A 12,688-nucleotide genomic window follows, 5' to 3' on the forward strand; every position below is an offset into this window, starting at 1 on the left:
CACATCAGCTGTGGCTGTCAGAGAGGGGCCCCCTTCCCCAGGCTCAGAAACTGCCAGCTTGGAGAAGCCCCCGGAACAGAGCCCCCCAGGAGTTCCTGAGCATTTCCCCAGGGGGACCATTTCCCAACCCTGGCCTCGCCCTCCCCAGACCTGCAGGGCCATGCACGCTCTGGCTGGGTGCCTGGTCCAGCTAGCCTCTCCAGGCTGAGTGTGACCCCTGTGGGCAGTTCCCACCGTCCTCCCCCGCGCACCTGGCCCTCACGGCCCTGTCCCTTACCCCATCGGTTGTATCTCTCTCCCCGTCGCTCCTTCAGTCATCCGACTTTCTGCTCTCAGACGTGGGCGTTTGCCTGCTCTGGGCTGGGCCTGACCGGGCTGAACCCCACCCACCCCCTACCCCCAACAGGCTGTGTCCGGCGCTGCCCCTGCTGCACAGTGGACACCACGCAGGCCCCCGGGAAGGTCTGGTGGCGGCTGCGCAAGACCTGCTACCGCATTGTGGAGCACAGCTGGTTCGAGACCTTCATCATCTTCATGATCCTGCTCAGCAGTGGCGCACTGGTACCCTCCGGGGGGGCAGCGGGTTGGGGGGGGACAGGAAGTCTCCAGCTGGTACCCTACGGGGGGGTGGGTTGGGGGGGACAGGAAGTCTCCAGCTGGTACCCTCCTGGGGGGGCAGGGTGGGGTGGGGGGGACAGGAAGTCTCCAGCTGGTACCCTCCTGGGGGGGCAGGGTGGGGTGGGGGGGGACAGGAAGTCTCCAGCTAGAAAGCCAGGCTGGAAACTGGGGCAGAGCTTCTGCTGAAAATGTGCCCCCCAAGTCCCCAGAGCCAGAACCAGTTTACACGGTCCCAGCACCCACTGCACACATGGCAGTCAGGGCAGGAAGATCCCAGAGGTCGTCTGTCCAGCCTCCTTGTTCCACGAAAAGGGAATGATTGGCCCAAGATCACAGTCCCAGCTGACACAGGCCACACACAGGTCACCAGCCTCCTGCACCAGAGCCCTGGTGCCACATCCACCAGCACCCAGCATCAGAGGCTTGGTCGGGACCCTCGGGATGTAGTTAACGACGCTAGCTGCTGGTGGCACAGCAGTTAGGAGCTACAGCTGCCAACCAAAAGGTCAGCAGTTCGAATCCACCAGGCACTCCTTGGAAACCCTATGGGGCAGTTCTCCTCTGTCCTATAGGGTCACTATGAGTTGGAATGGACTCCACAGCAGTGGGTTTTTGGTTTGGCTACTATGGACAGCGGTGGCTCTGCTGGCTCCATGTCTTCTGTGTGTGAGGCCGTGCTGTTTGTCTCGTGGACAGCCACATTTAGTCTCCACAACAACTCTCTGTAGAAACACTAAGTAACTTGCCCAAGGCCCATCACCCACAAGAGGCAGATTTGGCATTTGAACTCAGGCAAATGGATTCCAGAGCCCTAAATGGTTTGTGCTCAACTACTAACCTAAAGGCTGGCAGTTCAAACCCACCAAGTAGTACCATGGAAGGAAGGCCTGGCAATCTGCTTCCATAAAGATTAACCAAAAAACCAAACCCATCGAGTCATTCTGACTCATAGTAAAATTGCCCCGTAGGGTTTCCAAGGCTGTAAATCTTTACGGAAGCAGACTGCCACATCTTTCTCCCGCGGAGCAGCTGGTGGGTTCCACCCTATCACCTTTCAGTTAGCAACTGAATGCTTAACCGCTGCGTCACCAGAGCTCCTATCCATAAAAGTTACAATCAGATAAACCCGTGGAGCAGCTCTAGTCTGTAACATGTGGGGTCGCCATGAGTCAGAATTGACTCAACAGCAGTAGGTTTTGTTTTGTTTTGTTTGCCCCGACCTTCCATTTGTTCATTACGTCTTTTTCTAAGCTCTCCTTGTGTCTATCTCTGTGAGTTATGGGGGAGGAATAAGAGGACCAGACCTCAGCCCTGGCCCCAGGGGCCCCCAGTCTGTCTGGGGAAACCATGTTCAGTAGGATCGAGACAAAGACCAGCAAGAGAGAGAGCTGAGCAAGGACCGGAGCAGAGTATTCAGGGTGATGTGAGGTCAGAAGGGGCTGGAGCAACCAGGGAGGACTCCCTGAAGGAAGCAGATGGAGCTGGAGGCCAGGAGAAGTAGTGAGGCCCGCCAGAGTGGCCCCGTGTGGCTCCCAAGCTCTCGGCTCTCATCTCTCAGGAAGTGGCATAGCCCCGGAGAGGGTCCTAGAAGTTGCTGGTTTGTGGAAAAGGGAGCAATTGAGAAGGAATAAGAAATAGGACCGTTCCGGGCCCCAGCAGAACAAGCACCTACTAGAGTTGGGAAGCAAGACTCCCACAGATGAGAAACTAACAGGGAAGTTTTGGACCACAAAAGGAGAGAGCACTGTGCCCCAAGGCTGTGTGCCTCCGCTCTGTGCTGCCTCCTCCTGTGGGGACAGGGCACAGGGAGGCACTGTGGCTGTCACTCCGAAGCCTCTGGGCCTCCACCCTGGCTCTCCCCCTCCCTTGTTCCCGAGTGGGCCTGGAGCCATGACTTGCAGCCTGCCTGCTGTTCTGCCATTAGCAGCCAGAGCCAAATCTCTGTAGGCTTCAGGAGAAGGATGGTTTGACAATATGTTAACGAGTTTTGTTTTTAAACAGCCACAAACAAGGGCAGCCAGAGCCACTGAGTTGGGCTGTGGAGGAAAAGCTCAGCCTGGCATCAGTGAGGGGGAGTTTTGGCAAGAGTCTGTTGAATCTAATTGGGGTAGACAGCCAAGCACGGTTGTTAAAAAAACCATGTTGATGATGTACCAAGAAAAAGAAGTCTAAGTGTGTTGTTTAAAGTTATAAACTCGCTTAACAAGAAACAGACTATCCCTTCCAAATTGCTGGGGGAAGCTTTTAAGGAAAACAGATCTTGCAGCAAAAGATAGGGGAAAAAAGAAGCAGCTAGGAAGCATAAAATCAGAAAACAGAGAATAATATGACAGAAGCAAGATCAAACTTGTCTGAATAACAAATGTAACTGGGTAAAAGTCATCTTTTAAAAGAAAAGGACTCTGAGTAGGTTAAAAAGAAAAAAGTCAGCTGTGTGCTCCCCAGTGGTAAACCTGCAGTGTGACTCAGAAATGTTAAAAGTGAAATAATGGAGAAAGAGACATCAGGCAAAGGCAGACACTGCCAGCAAAAACCAGGGGCTCATGATAGTTGTATTAAACAAGGTTGACTTCAAGGTAAAACGCTGAGATGAGACAAGGAGGGCACAACCTATAGTAAGACTATAACTACTATGAATATTTTTGCTTGGGTGGCATAGCATTTAAAGACATAAAGCAAAACCCTTTGGAAAACCAAGAAAAAACTGACAGTGGGACAACAGTAAAGAGAGGAGCTAGAGAAAAAAATGTGATTGGGAAAAAAACTGAAAAATAACAAAAATGAGAACCCTGCATAAGAGATGCAGCCAAAGCTACAGTTAGAGGAAATTTCGTAGACTTAAACACTATTATTGTAAATAAAGAGGTATAAATCAATTACTTAACTCGAGAAATATAGCAACAAAATAATCTTAAAGAAACCAAAGGAAGTAATTAATAAAACCATAAATTAATGAATTAGAACATAAATAGTAAAACTGATATAAAATTCCAAAGCTGATTCCTTGAAAAATTAAAACAATCAAATAGATAAACCACTGGCTAATCTCCAAGAGCAGATTCTTTCAAATTCTCAAGAAAGAAAATAGAAAATAATTTTAATTCTAATTAAAATATTCTAGTATATGAAAAAAGATAGAAAGTCCATACATTCTTTTTACCAAAGCTACCCAAAACCAAACTAAACCCAAGGCCATCAAGTCGATTCTGACTCCTAGTGACCTTATAGGACAGAGTAGAACTGCCCCATAGGGTTTCCAAGCCTGTAGTCCTTCCTGGAGCAGACTGCCACGTCCTTCTCCCACAGAGTGACTGGTGGGTTCCAACTGCTAACCTTGCAATTAACAGCCAAGCCCTTTAACCAGTGAGCCACCAGGGCTCCTTTTTGAAAGATAAGTAATGCTAGTTTCAGAAACCTCAAGTATACCAAAGTGAAAGCCATAGACCAGCTTTTATTCTTCATGCTTAAGAATACTGATGCAAAAATACATGCAACTAGGGTCCAGCAACACCTTAGAAAGACTAAACATTGCACAGCTTGATACGTTCTAAAATGTCAGAATGGTGCCTATTTATACGAGGATGACAAAGATGAAAAACCATGCAGCTATCCCAATGCCTGATTTCAGATTTCTTGCTAAGAATAGAAGTAAAAGATGTTTCCTTGATTTAGTAAAAAATTTATCTCTCCATTTAACTTCTGTCATCATCATTGGTAGTAAAGCACTTGAAATATTTTCATTAAAGTCGGGAATAAGAAAAGGATGATTTTACTATCATTTAGCTGTTGTTCGTTACTTAATATTATTCTTGGAGTAGTAACCGGTGCAATTAATCAAGAAAACGAAACACACAGTATAAAAATTGGGAAATAGAAGAACTGAAGTACTGGCCAATACAATTAGTCAAGAGTAATAAAATGAGAGTCAAAAATAATGGGAATAAATACAAATATATAATTATTTATAGATAATATGATTGCCTAGGAAAAAAACCTATTAGCAACATGATATGGCCAGTTAAAAAATAAGTATACAAAGAACTGTTCTTGTTTTTTATGTGAATAGAAACCATTTAATCACGAACAGCATTTCTCAAATTTTTTTTTTTTTTTAAGGGGTGGATTATCCGATAAGCAAGGTAAACACGGGCTTACTTGTGCGTACTTAATCTGTCGTGAACAATTTCACGTGGGTCTCACCACATGAAATCAAACTGAAATTCATGTAAAATTGTTCACTGGAGATTAGTAAGTAAACAAGAATAAGCCCACGCTTACTTGGCTTATTGGCTAATCTGCCCCTGCTTACATGCCAGGCACTGTAAGTATAAAACAGCTGGAAATAAATATTATAATAAACATGTAAGAGTTGCATGGGGAAAACTATGAAACTCTTCTAAGGGATGTAAGCAAAGGCAAGTAGAGAAATATACTCTGATCTTGGATAGGAAGACTGTATTAGTTTCTAAAGCAGTTAATAAATTCAGTGGAATAACAATAAATTTCTGAAAACATTTTTGAGAGAGTCTGACAAAACGTCACAAAAGTTTATCTAGAAAATTACTAAAAATGACCAGGGACATTAGTGTGGTACTAGTTCAGGAGTAGACAGAGCAGTGCAACTGTATACAGAGGTCTGAGATCAATTTAAGCAAGTAATTTACTATATTGTAGAGTTGAATTCTAATCAGTGGGTTTGAAGTGGATTCTTTGACGAAGTATTGGGATGGTTGACAAGACACTCTGAAAAATTTATTAAAATGGGTATTTACTCCTAATCAAAATAATACGGGTTAGCAAAAAAGAGGAAGACCCTCAATGAGATGGATTGACACGGTGGCTGCAACAATGGGCTCAAGCATAACAACCATGAGGATAGCACAGGATCAGGCAGTGTTTTGTTATGTTGTACGTAGGGTCACTGTGAGTCGGAATTGACTCAATGGCACCTAACAGCAACAAGATGATATGAGTTAGATTCTTTAAATATTAACGTAAAACAATGAAACCACAAAGTGAAAAAAAAGTTATTCACTGCAATGTTGTGTTTGCTAGGAATAATTTGGAAACAAATATCCAATAATAGGGTTTTTGGCTAAATACGTTATAGTGTACGCAAATAATGAAATATTATGCAGCCTTTAAAAAGAATAATTTAAAAAATTTTTTAAAGAATAACAGATTATTATCATGTGTATTCACATTGTGGAGCCCCAGTGGCGCAGTGGTAAAGAGTTCGGCTGCTAACCAAAAGGTCAGCAGTTCAAATCTACCAGCTGCTCCTTGGAAACCCTATGGGCTAGTTCTGCTCTGCCCTGTAGGGTCACTATGAGTCGGAATTGACTCGACAGGACCTCACAACAACAAATTCACATTACTGAGTGGATAAATGTTCACAATGTATTGTTAAGTGGAAAAATAATTTCAAAACAAAACATTACCTAAGACAATTGCAAAATTGTAGGGTGTGCACGCTCACACAGAGAAAGAGATACCGGGAGGTTGTTCACCTAAGTGCTGGCAGTGGTTACTTGGCATCACAAGATTAGGGGTAACTTTTACTTCCTTCTTTATAATTTCTGTGAGCTGTGTTGGCGTAGTGGTTAAGCATTCAGCTGCTAACCAAAAAGTCAGCAGTTCAAATCCACCAGCAGCTACGGGGCTGTGCTACCTTGTTCTATAGGGTTGCTAAGAGTCAGAATTGACTTGACAGCATCGGGTTTGGCTTGTCTTTGTTTTTGTTTTTTTAATTTGTATTAAATTGTGCTTTAAGTGAAAGTTTACAAATCAAGTCAGTCTCTCATATAAAAATTTATATACACCTTGCTATATACTCCTAACTGCTCTCACCCTAATGAGACAGCACACTCCTTCCCTCCACTCTCTTTTTGCATCCATTCGGCCAGCTTCTGAACCCCCCTCTGCCCTCTCATCTCCGCTCCAGACAGGAGCTGCCCACATGGTCCCATGCATCTACTTGGTCCAAGAACCTCATTCTTTACCGGTATCATTTTTATCCCTTGGTACAGTCCAATCCCTGTCTGAAGAGTTGGCTTTGGGAATGGTTCCTGTCTTGGGCTAATGGCTTGGCTTTTTATAATTTCTATATTATTGAATTTTTTTACATGAAGCATACATCACTTTTATAATCAGAGAAAAAATACACACAATTGTTATCTTGAACAACTCCTGACGTTCATTAAAAAAAACTGAACCTGTTGCCACTGGGTCGATTCTTGCTCACAGCCACCCTAGAGGACAGAGTAGAACTGCCCCATAGGGTTTCCAAGGAGCTGCTGTTGGATTTGCACCACAGACCTTTTGGTTCGAAGCCGTAGCACTTAACCACCGCGCCACCGGGGCTCTCCAAAGTCCACTGGGGACCTGAATTATGCTCTTGAGCTGTCTACACTGACCAAACTAGCCACATATGTACTTCAGCCGTGCATACAGCCTGGGCACAGTGCAGGCGCCCAGCTCGCTGTGGCACCTGGAGTCCCCAAAGTCAGGTGAGGAGCCCCAGAAGTGACAGGCCGGAGGCTTCTCCTTGGGGCCCTCTCTGCCATGTGAGGTTGCCTAGACTGGGAGCCACAGAGCACACTCCTGACTGGTGAGGAGTAAGTCTCCAGGAGCGGGTACAACCAGAAGCTGCATGAAGCTGGAGGTGGAAGAGGGCAGCTGGGATCCATTGGGGTCTCTCTGTCGGCTCAGGCATATGGACTGAGGCAGGAATGAAGAGATGAAGACAACTTCTAGCATTTTGGAAAAGTGACGCCTAGACTCTGAAGATTGAAAGAGGTTTGACTTTATCTCGCTAGTCCAGTTGTGTTTCCTAAGCTTCATGCCTACAGACTGCCTTTAGTCTCATTTATTTAGAATTCTGCTTTAAATCAACTCAGTGGTCTTTGTTTAAATAAACTCATAAAAACCAAAAGAGCCCATTACCTTCGAGTCGATTCTGACTCATGGCGAGCCCATGTGTTTACAGAGAAGAGCTGAGCTCCATGAGGTTTTCTTGGCCGTCACCAGGCGTTTCTTCCACAGTTCCTCTGGGTGGGCTCCAACCACCCACCTCCTGGTTAGTAGCCAAGTTGAGCACAAACCACTTGGGGCACACAGGGGCCTCTAAAGGAGACTTTTTAACATAACTGGAAACTGACATTATTTCCTGTAAAAAGTGGGGAGCTATCTAAAGTAAGACTAAAAAAAAATAAAAATAAGACTAGTGAACGCAAAATAGAGCAAAAACAAAAAAGTTGTATGAGGTTTCCAGCACGCCTCTCTCCCTGTTAAAATGGAAGATTAGCACGTTTTTGAAAGGTGTTAAGGACACACTAATCCCAAACTGAGACATGCTCATAATGTAAAGGGAGGCACTTTCTCACTTGGTAGTTGGCCTTATCGTTCACACACCAGGTAAGGTCATCTCACAAGCCACCAACGGTACACACCCCTTGCTGGGTGGAGGGCTCACTGCTCCGCCCAGCATCAGCCCCTCCACACGGTTCTCACCTCTGCTTCCTGCCCTCCTGGGTCATCGTTAGATATAACCAGTTACCTTAGAAAACAGAGCCTGGCACAGGGTGGCCTCTGCAGTGGGTCAGTCTTTGTGTCCTCGTCTGACCTTGCCTGCAGGCCTTCGAGGACATCTACCTGGAGGAGCGGAGGACCATCAAGGTCCTGCTGGAGTACGCTGACAAGATGTTCACCTACGTCTTCGTGCTGGAGATGTTGCTCAAGTGGGTGGCCTATGGCTTCAAGAAGTACTTCACCAACGCCTGGTGCTGGCTGGACTTCCTCATCGTGGATGTGAGTGGGGCCCCCGAGGGCGCAGGGGAGGGCGGAGGCGCTGAGGCAGAGAGGCAAGATGTCAGGGAAGCCAGCAGGCTGGGGTAGAGGCACTCAGCCGTGCCGCGGGGCAGGCAGAGAAGAGGCCGAAAGTTGGGGTCATGGAGGAGAAACATGGTCCCAGTCCAAAGGCCCCCAGTCTGGGAGGAAGAGGAGAAACGGGAGACCCGGGCCTACCGTAAGAAACCCCCAATATGGGGGCAAACCTGGGCCTTCTGCCCTTAGGAGCCCCCAGGCTTCTGTGGGAGACTATACTCACGTTGGGGACTGTCAGAGTCAGTCCAGGCTGGGGTGTGGGCCAGGGCAGGGGGCTCACCTGCTCAGAAAGGAAGTGAGTACTGGTCACACTGGTGTGAAGTGTCTGCCAGGCCCACGAGACAGACAGACGGCCCAGGAGAGCTCAACCACCACCAGATGAGGCCCTTCTGTACAGGGGGGTGGACTGAACTGAGGCCAGAGGGGAGGGGGCGGGGAGACCTCCTGACTCAGGTAGAAGGTGCCATCTGGGGAGAATGAGTCACCTGTAAGAAGGAGGAAGCCCGTGGACACTGTCCAAGAAGCTCTGAGTTGCTGCCCTGGTCATCCTGGTGGTTTTGTGGGTTTTCCCGCCCAGGATGTGACCAGGACGGGGCTGAGCAGCAGGTTGGCAGATGGAGTGGGGGGCCCTGCCACACAGCTACCCAGACCCCAGGGCAAGCACAGTTCCTATCCACCAGGTCCTGAAGCAGTCACGTGGTAGAGTAACCAGAGGGGGAAGAAAAACAAAGAAGGCCAGGGGTGCTGAGCAGCCCTGGGCCTGCACCCACTGCAGCCGAGGGGCTCACGGTGAAGGCAGAGGGCTTGGGTGACTGTTCCAGGCTGGTGTGGGGACCAGACTGTGTGGACTGCAAAGGGCTTTCCGAACTGGGGCCACCAAGCCTGGGTGGGGGGCCAGCTAGGAGTGGCCGTGGCAGAGAAGGCTCCGTGCCAGATCGCGGTGTACCAAGGTGCAGGCCCAGGTTCTGGGACCTCCAGTGCAGGCCTCTTTCCGTCACTCCAAGTGGCTGAGAGGATGCTAATGCTGGGTGAGGAGTGCTGGGGTGCAGAGGGAGGGAGGAGCCGGGCCCAGCCCTCATGGCCTCGCTGAGAGGACCTAAGCGGGCGGCTGGGGGAGGACTCAAACTCTGGCCGCTCAGCCCTTAGGCTCCTTGGCCCAGGTGTTCCTGCAGCTCCTTGGGAAGCTGGGCCTGCTGAGGCATCCCCCAAGGCAGGTCAGGGGGAACCTGCGAAGACTTCTGGGGAAGCCCACCTCCTCACCTGCCACCTTGGGGAACTCAGTGCTTCCCTGCTCGGTCCCAAGATGGGAGAATGAGCCTGCGGAGAAGGATGCTGAGGCCCAGGGCAGGAAGGGACCTCGCCCAGGTCAAGCATAGGGGGTGCTGGAATCCAGCTTTTTGACCCTGACCCTGCTGCACCCCACCACACACTTCGTGGGCAAGCAGAGCCAGAGTCTGGGCAAGGATGTTTCCGGGATCATTTGATGCGTTTTTTTTTTTTTTTTTTCAATAAATACGATTGAGCATCTACTGTGTTCAAGTACCGTTAGGGGCTGGGGATAGCAGGGACGATGGTAGAGAAGAATCCTTCCACACATGGAACTCATGTTCTGGTGGGGGGAGGTGGCTGCAAACCATAACATAGCAAATATTATCAATCAGCTCTTTGTTAGGAAGTAGTATGTACCTTGGAGGAAGCGGAGTTGGAGACAGGAAGAAGATTCAGTGCCAGGACTGGGCGGGGAGGTGCAGGGTACAGCTTGAAACCAGCTGGCCAGAGTGAGCCCCCCAGGAGGTGACATCTAAGCAGATTTGAAGGACGTTGGGGTGCCAGGCAGCTGTCTGGCAGAACCTTCCAAGCAGAGGTCGGATCAGCAATGCAAAGGCCCCGCGGCAGGGGTGTGCCAGGCACAGCTGAGGGACTGCGAGAGGGCCAGAGTGGCCGGAGTGGAGGGAGTAGGGGCTGGGGGCAGGGGGACAGAGGACGAGGCCAGATGCATTGGGGTGTGCAGCTGGAGAAAAGCAGGGGGGTTTGATTGAGAACGAATTTGGGAGGCAAAGAGTGCCATGACCTAACTCATGCTCTCAAAGGACCGCTGGGGGCGAGGGGCGAGAAGCAGCAGGGACAGAAGTCCAGGGACGATGGCGCTGGCCTGGCAAGGGTGGTGGCCATGGCAGTGGTGAGGAGTGTTTAGACACAGGCTGTGGTTTGAAGGCAGAGCCAACAGGAAATCCTGACGGGTTGGACATAGCGTAAGAGACAGAGAAGCAGCAGAGATGATGCCAGGGCTTGAGGTCTGAGCAGCTCCAAGGACCGAGTGGCATCAGCTGCAATGGGGAGACTATGGGTGCCCCGGCTGAGAACTGGGCAGGCAGCTGGTGGTCCCGGTGCCCTGGAGGCCCTGCCCTCAGGAAGGGGGTCCCCTGAGAGACGCAGTTGAGGGGCACAGTGGGGTGGCACACAGGGCACCCGGGATGTCTTCCTCCCCCAAGCCCCTGTGCCCGCCCCTCCCACCTGGAGCTTCCAAGCCGGAAGGGGGCTGTGGTACTCTCCACCCCCAGCCACCCTAAGCCTGGAGAGGTGTTGATGGAGATTACAGGAGAGCTCAGGTGGAGACCACCGCAATCTGCAACCACTGGCCAGTAGTAACGTGAGATGGAAGTGGGCGCTCAAGGCCCTTTAGAGGGCTAAAACCCACAGAGTAGAAATGCCCGGGGAGGGTGGGCAGAGGGCACACAGCTCCGTGGCTCCCATCCCCACCGAGCCCGCACCTGTGCCCCCCTCCTGGAAGATGTTGGAGTGTGGCAAAGCCCCGCTTCGGGGAAATACCCCAGGATTGTCCCTCTGCTCGTGTCCAGGCCCCACCAGCCTTCCTTCCCAAAAAGAGGCTTCTTTTTGACTTTTGGATGTGACTTGAAGGAAAGCCCAGCTTTGAATCCCTGCTCCCCCATGCCAGCCAGGGGTCTTGGCACTCAGTCCTTCCTTTCATCTGTAGAAAGGGATACTGCATTTCAGCACCCTAGAGTTACTGGGGAGACCTGGTGGCACAGTGGTTAAGCGCTCAGCTGCTAACCAAAAGATCAGCAGTTCAAATCCACCAGCCGCTCCTTGGAAACCCTATGGGGCAGTTCTACTCTGTCCTATGAGGTTGCTATGAGTCAAATCGACTCGACGGCAATGGGTTTGGTTACTGGAGCTCTTACCCTGTGTGTGAAGTGCCTGGCACACCTGGGCTTGCCCCACACCTCTTGGCTCAGGAAGCCTGGTGCAGTGCCTGGTGGGCCTGAGAAGGTGGCCCAGCCCTGGGATAATGAAGACGGAATGCAGGAAGGCCTGCCGGCTCTCTGGCACCCAGCCCTGTCTTAGGTGGGCAGAGAGCCTTACCATCCACCCCAGCTCACCCCTCTGCCTTCACAGGTCTCGCTGATAAGTCTGGTGGCAAACACCCTGGGCTTTGCCGAGATGGGCCCCATCAAGTCTCTGCGGACGCTGCGTGCACTCCGACCTCTGAGAGCCTTGTCACGGTTCGAAGGCATGAGGGTGAGAAGGGGCTGCTGCTTCCCACTGGGGGAGTGGGAGGCGGTTCCACTGAGGGGATCCCCAGGCTCAGCTTGCTGACCAAGCAGCCCAGCCTGGAGCACAGACCTGTGGCCTTGCCTGACTCAGTAAGACTGTGGTCCAGAATCTCCAGGAGAGGCCAGTTGGGGCTTGGAGGCCCTGGAGGGGTAGAGAACAGTGAAAACCCTCTCCCAGGGCTCTCAGCGTCCAGCCCCACGGGCACTCGAGGCCCTTCCACTTCCTGTTCCTTGGGGCCTGGCGTGTGCCTGTGGCAGGCACAGGCTGGCCCTCCCCCAGGTGTGATGGGCAGTGGGGCCGTGGTGAGGGCCACGGAGCAGGCTGTTCTCTCTCCCCGGGTGTCAGTTTGCAGAGTGAAGTGGCCCTTTGCTTCGTAAATGATTCTGCACCATGTCCTTAGTGAAGAGCCCTGTGCGGTTTTCAAATCACCAAATTCCACCAAGGAATGTGAGCATATGAAGCAAATAAAAGAGCCCCTCACGGAAAACAGTAGCCACGATACCCACAGTCGGAAAACAAACAAGCACAGCATAAGTGTGTGTGTGTGTACGTGCACGCGTACACACACTTGTAGTTTACGAAATGTGCCAGATTCCTTGTGGCTTCAGAA

The 12,688-nt window shown here is 50.3% G+C and overlaps 1 protein-coding gene across 7 annotated transcripts in view; it reads left to right on the top strand.

Annotated features, from left to right (window-relative positions):
- Window positions 1-12,688, top strand: part of SCN5A (sodium voltage-gated channel alpha subunit 5) — a 110,485-nt gene that overhangs the window by 86,850 nt on the left and 10,947 nt on the right. For all 7 annotated transcript variants that reach the window (XM_049870768.1, XM_049870769.1, XM_049870771.1 and 4 more), the window contains 3 exons: window positions 407-561; window positions 8,254-8,427; window positions 11,920-12,042. In XM_049870768.1, coding sequence (XP_049726725.1) covers window positions 407-561; window positions 8,254-8,427; window positions 11,920-12,042 — 452 coding nt within the window. The remainder of the gene's footprint in view (window positions 1-406; window positions 562-8,253; window positions 8,428-11,919; window positions 12,043-12,688) is intronic.

This window comes from Elephas maximus, chromosome 27 (assembly GCF_024166365.1).
Source record: "Elephas maximus indicus isolate mEleMax1 chromosome 27, mEleMax1 primary haplotype, whole genome shotgun sequence".
Lineage (NCBI taxonomy): Eukaryota > Metazoa > Chordata > Mammalia > Proboscidea > Elephantidae > Elephas > Elephas maximus.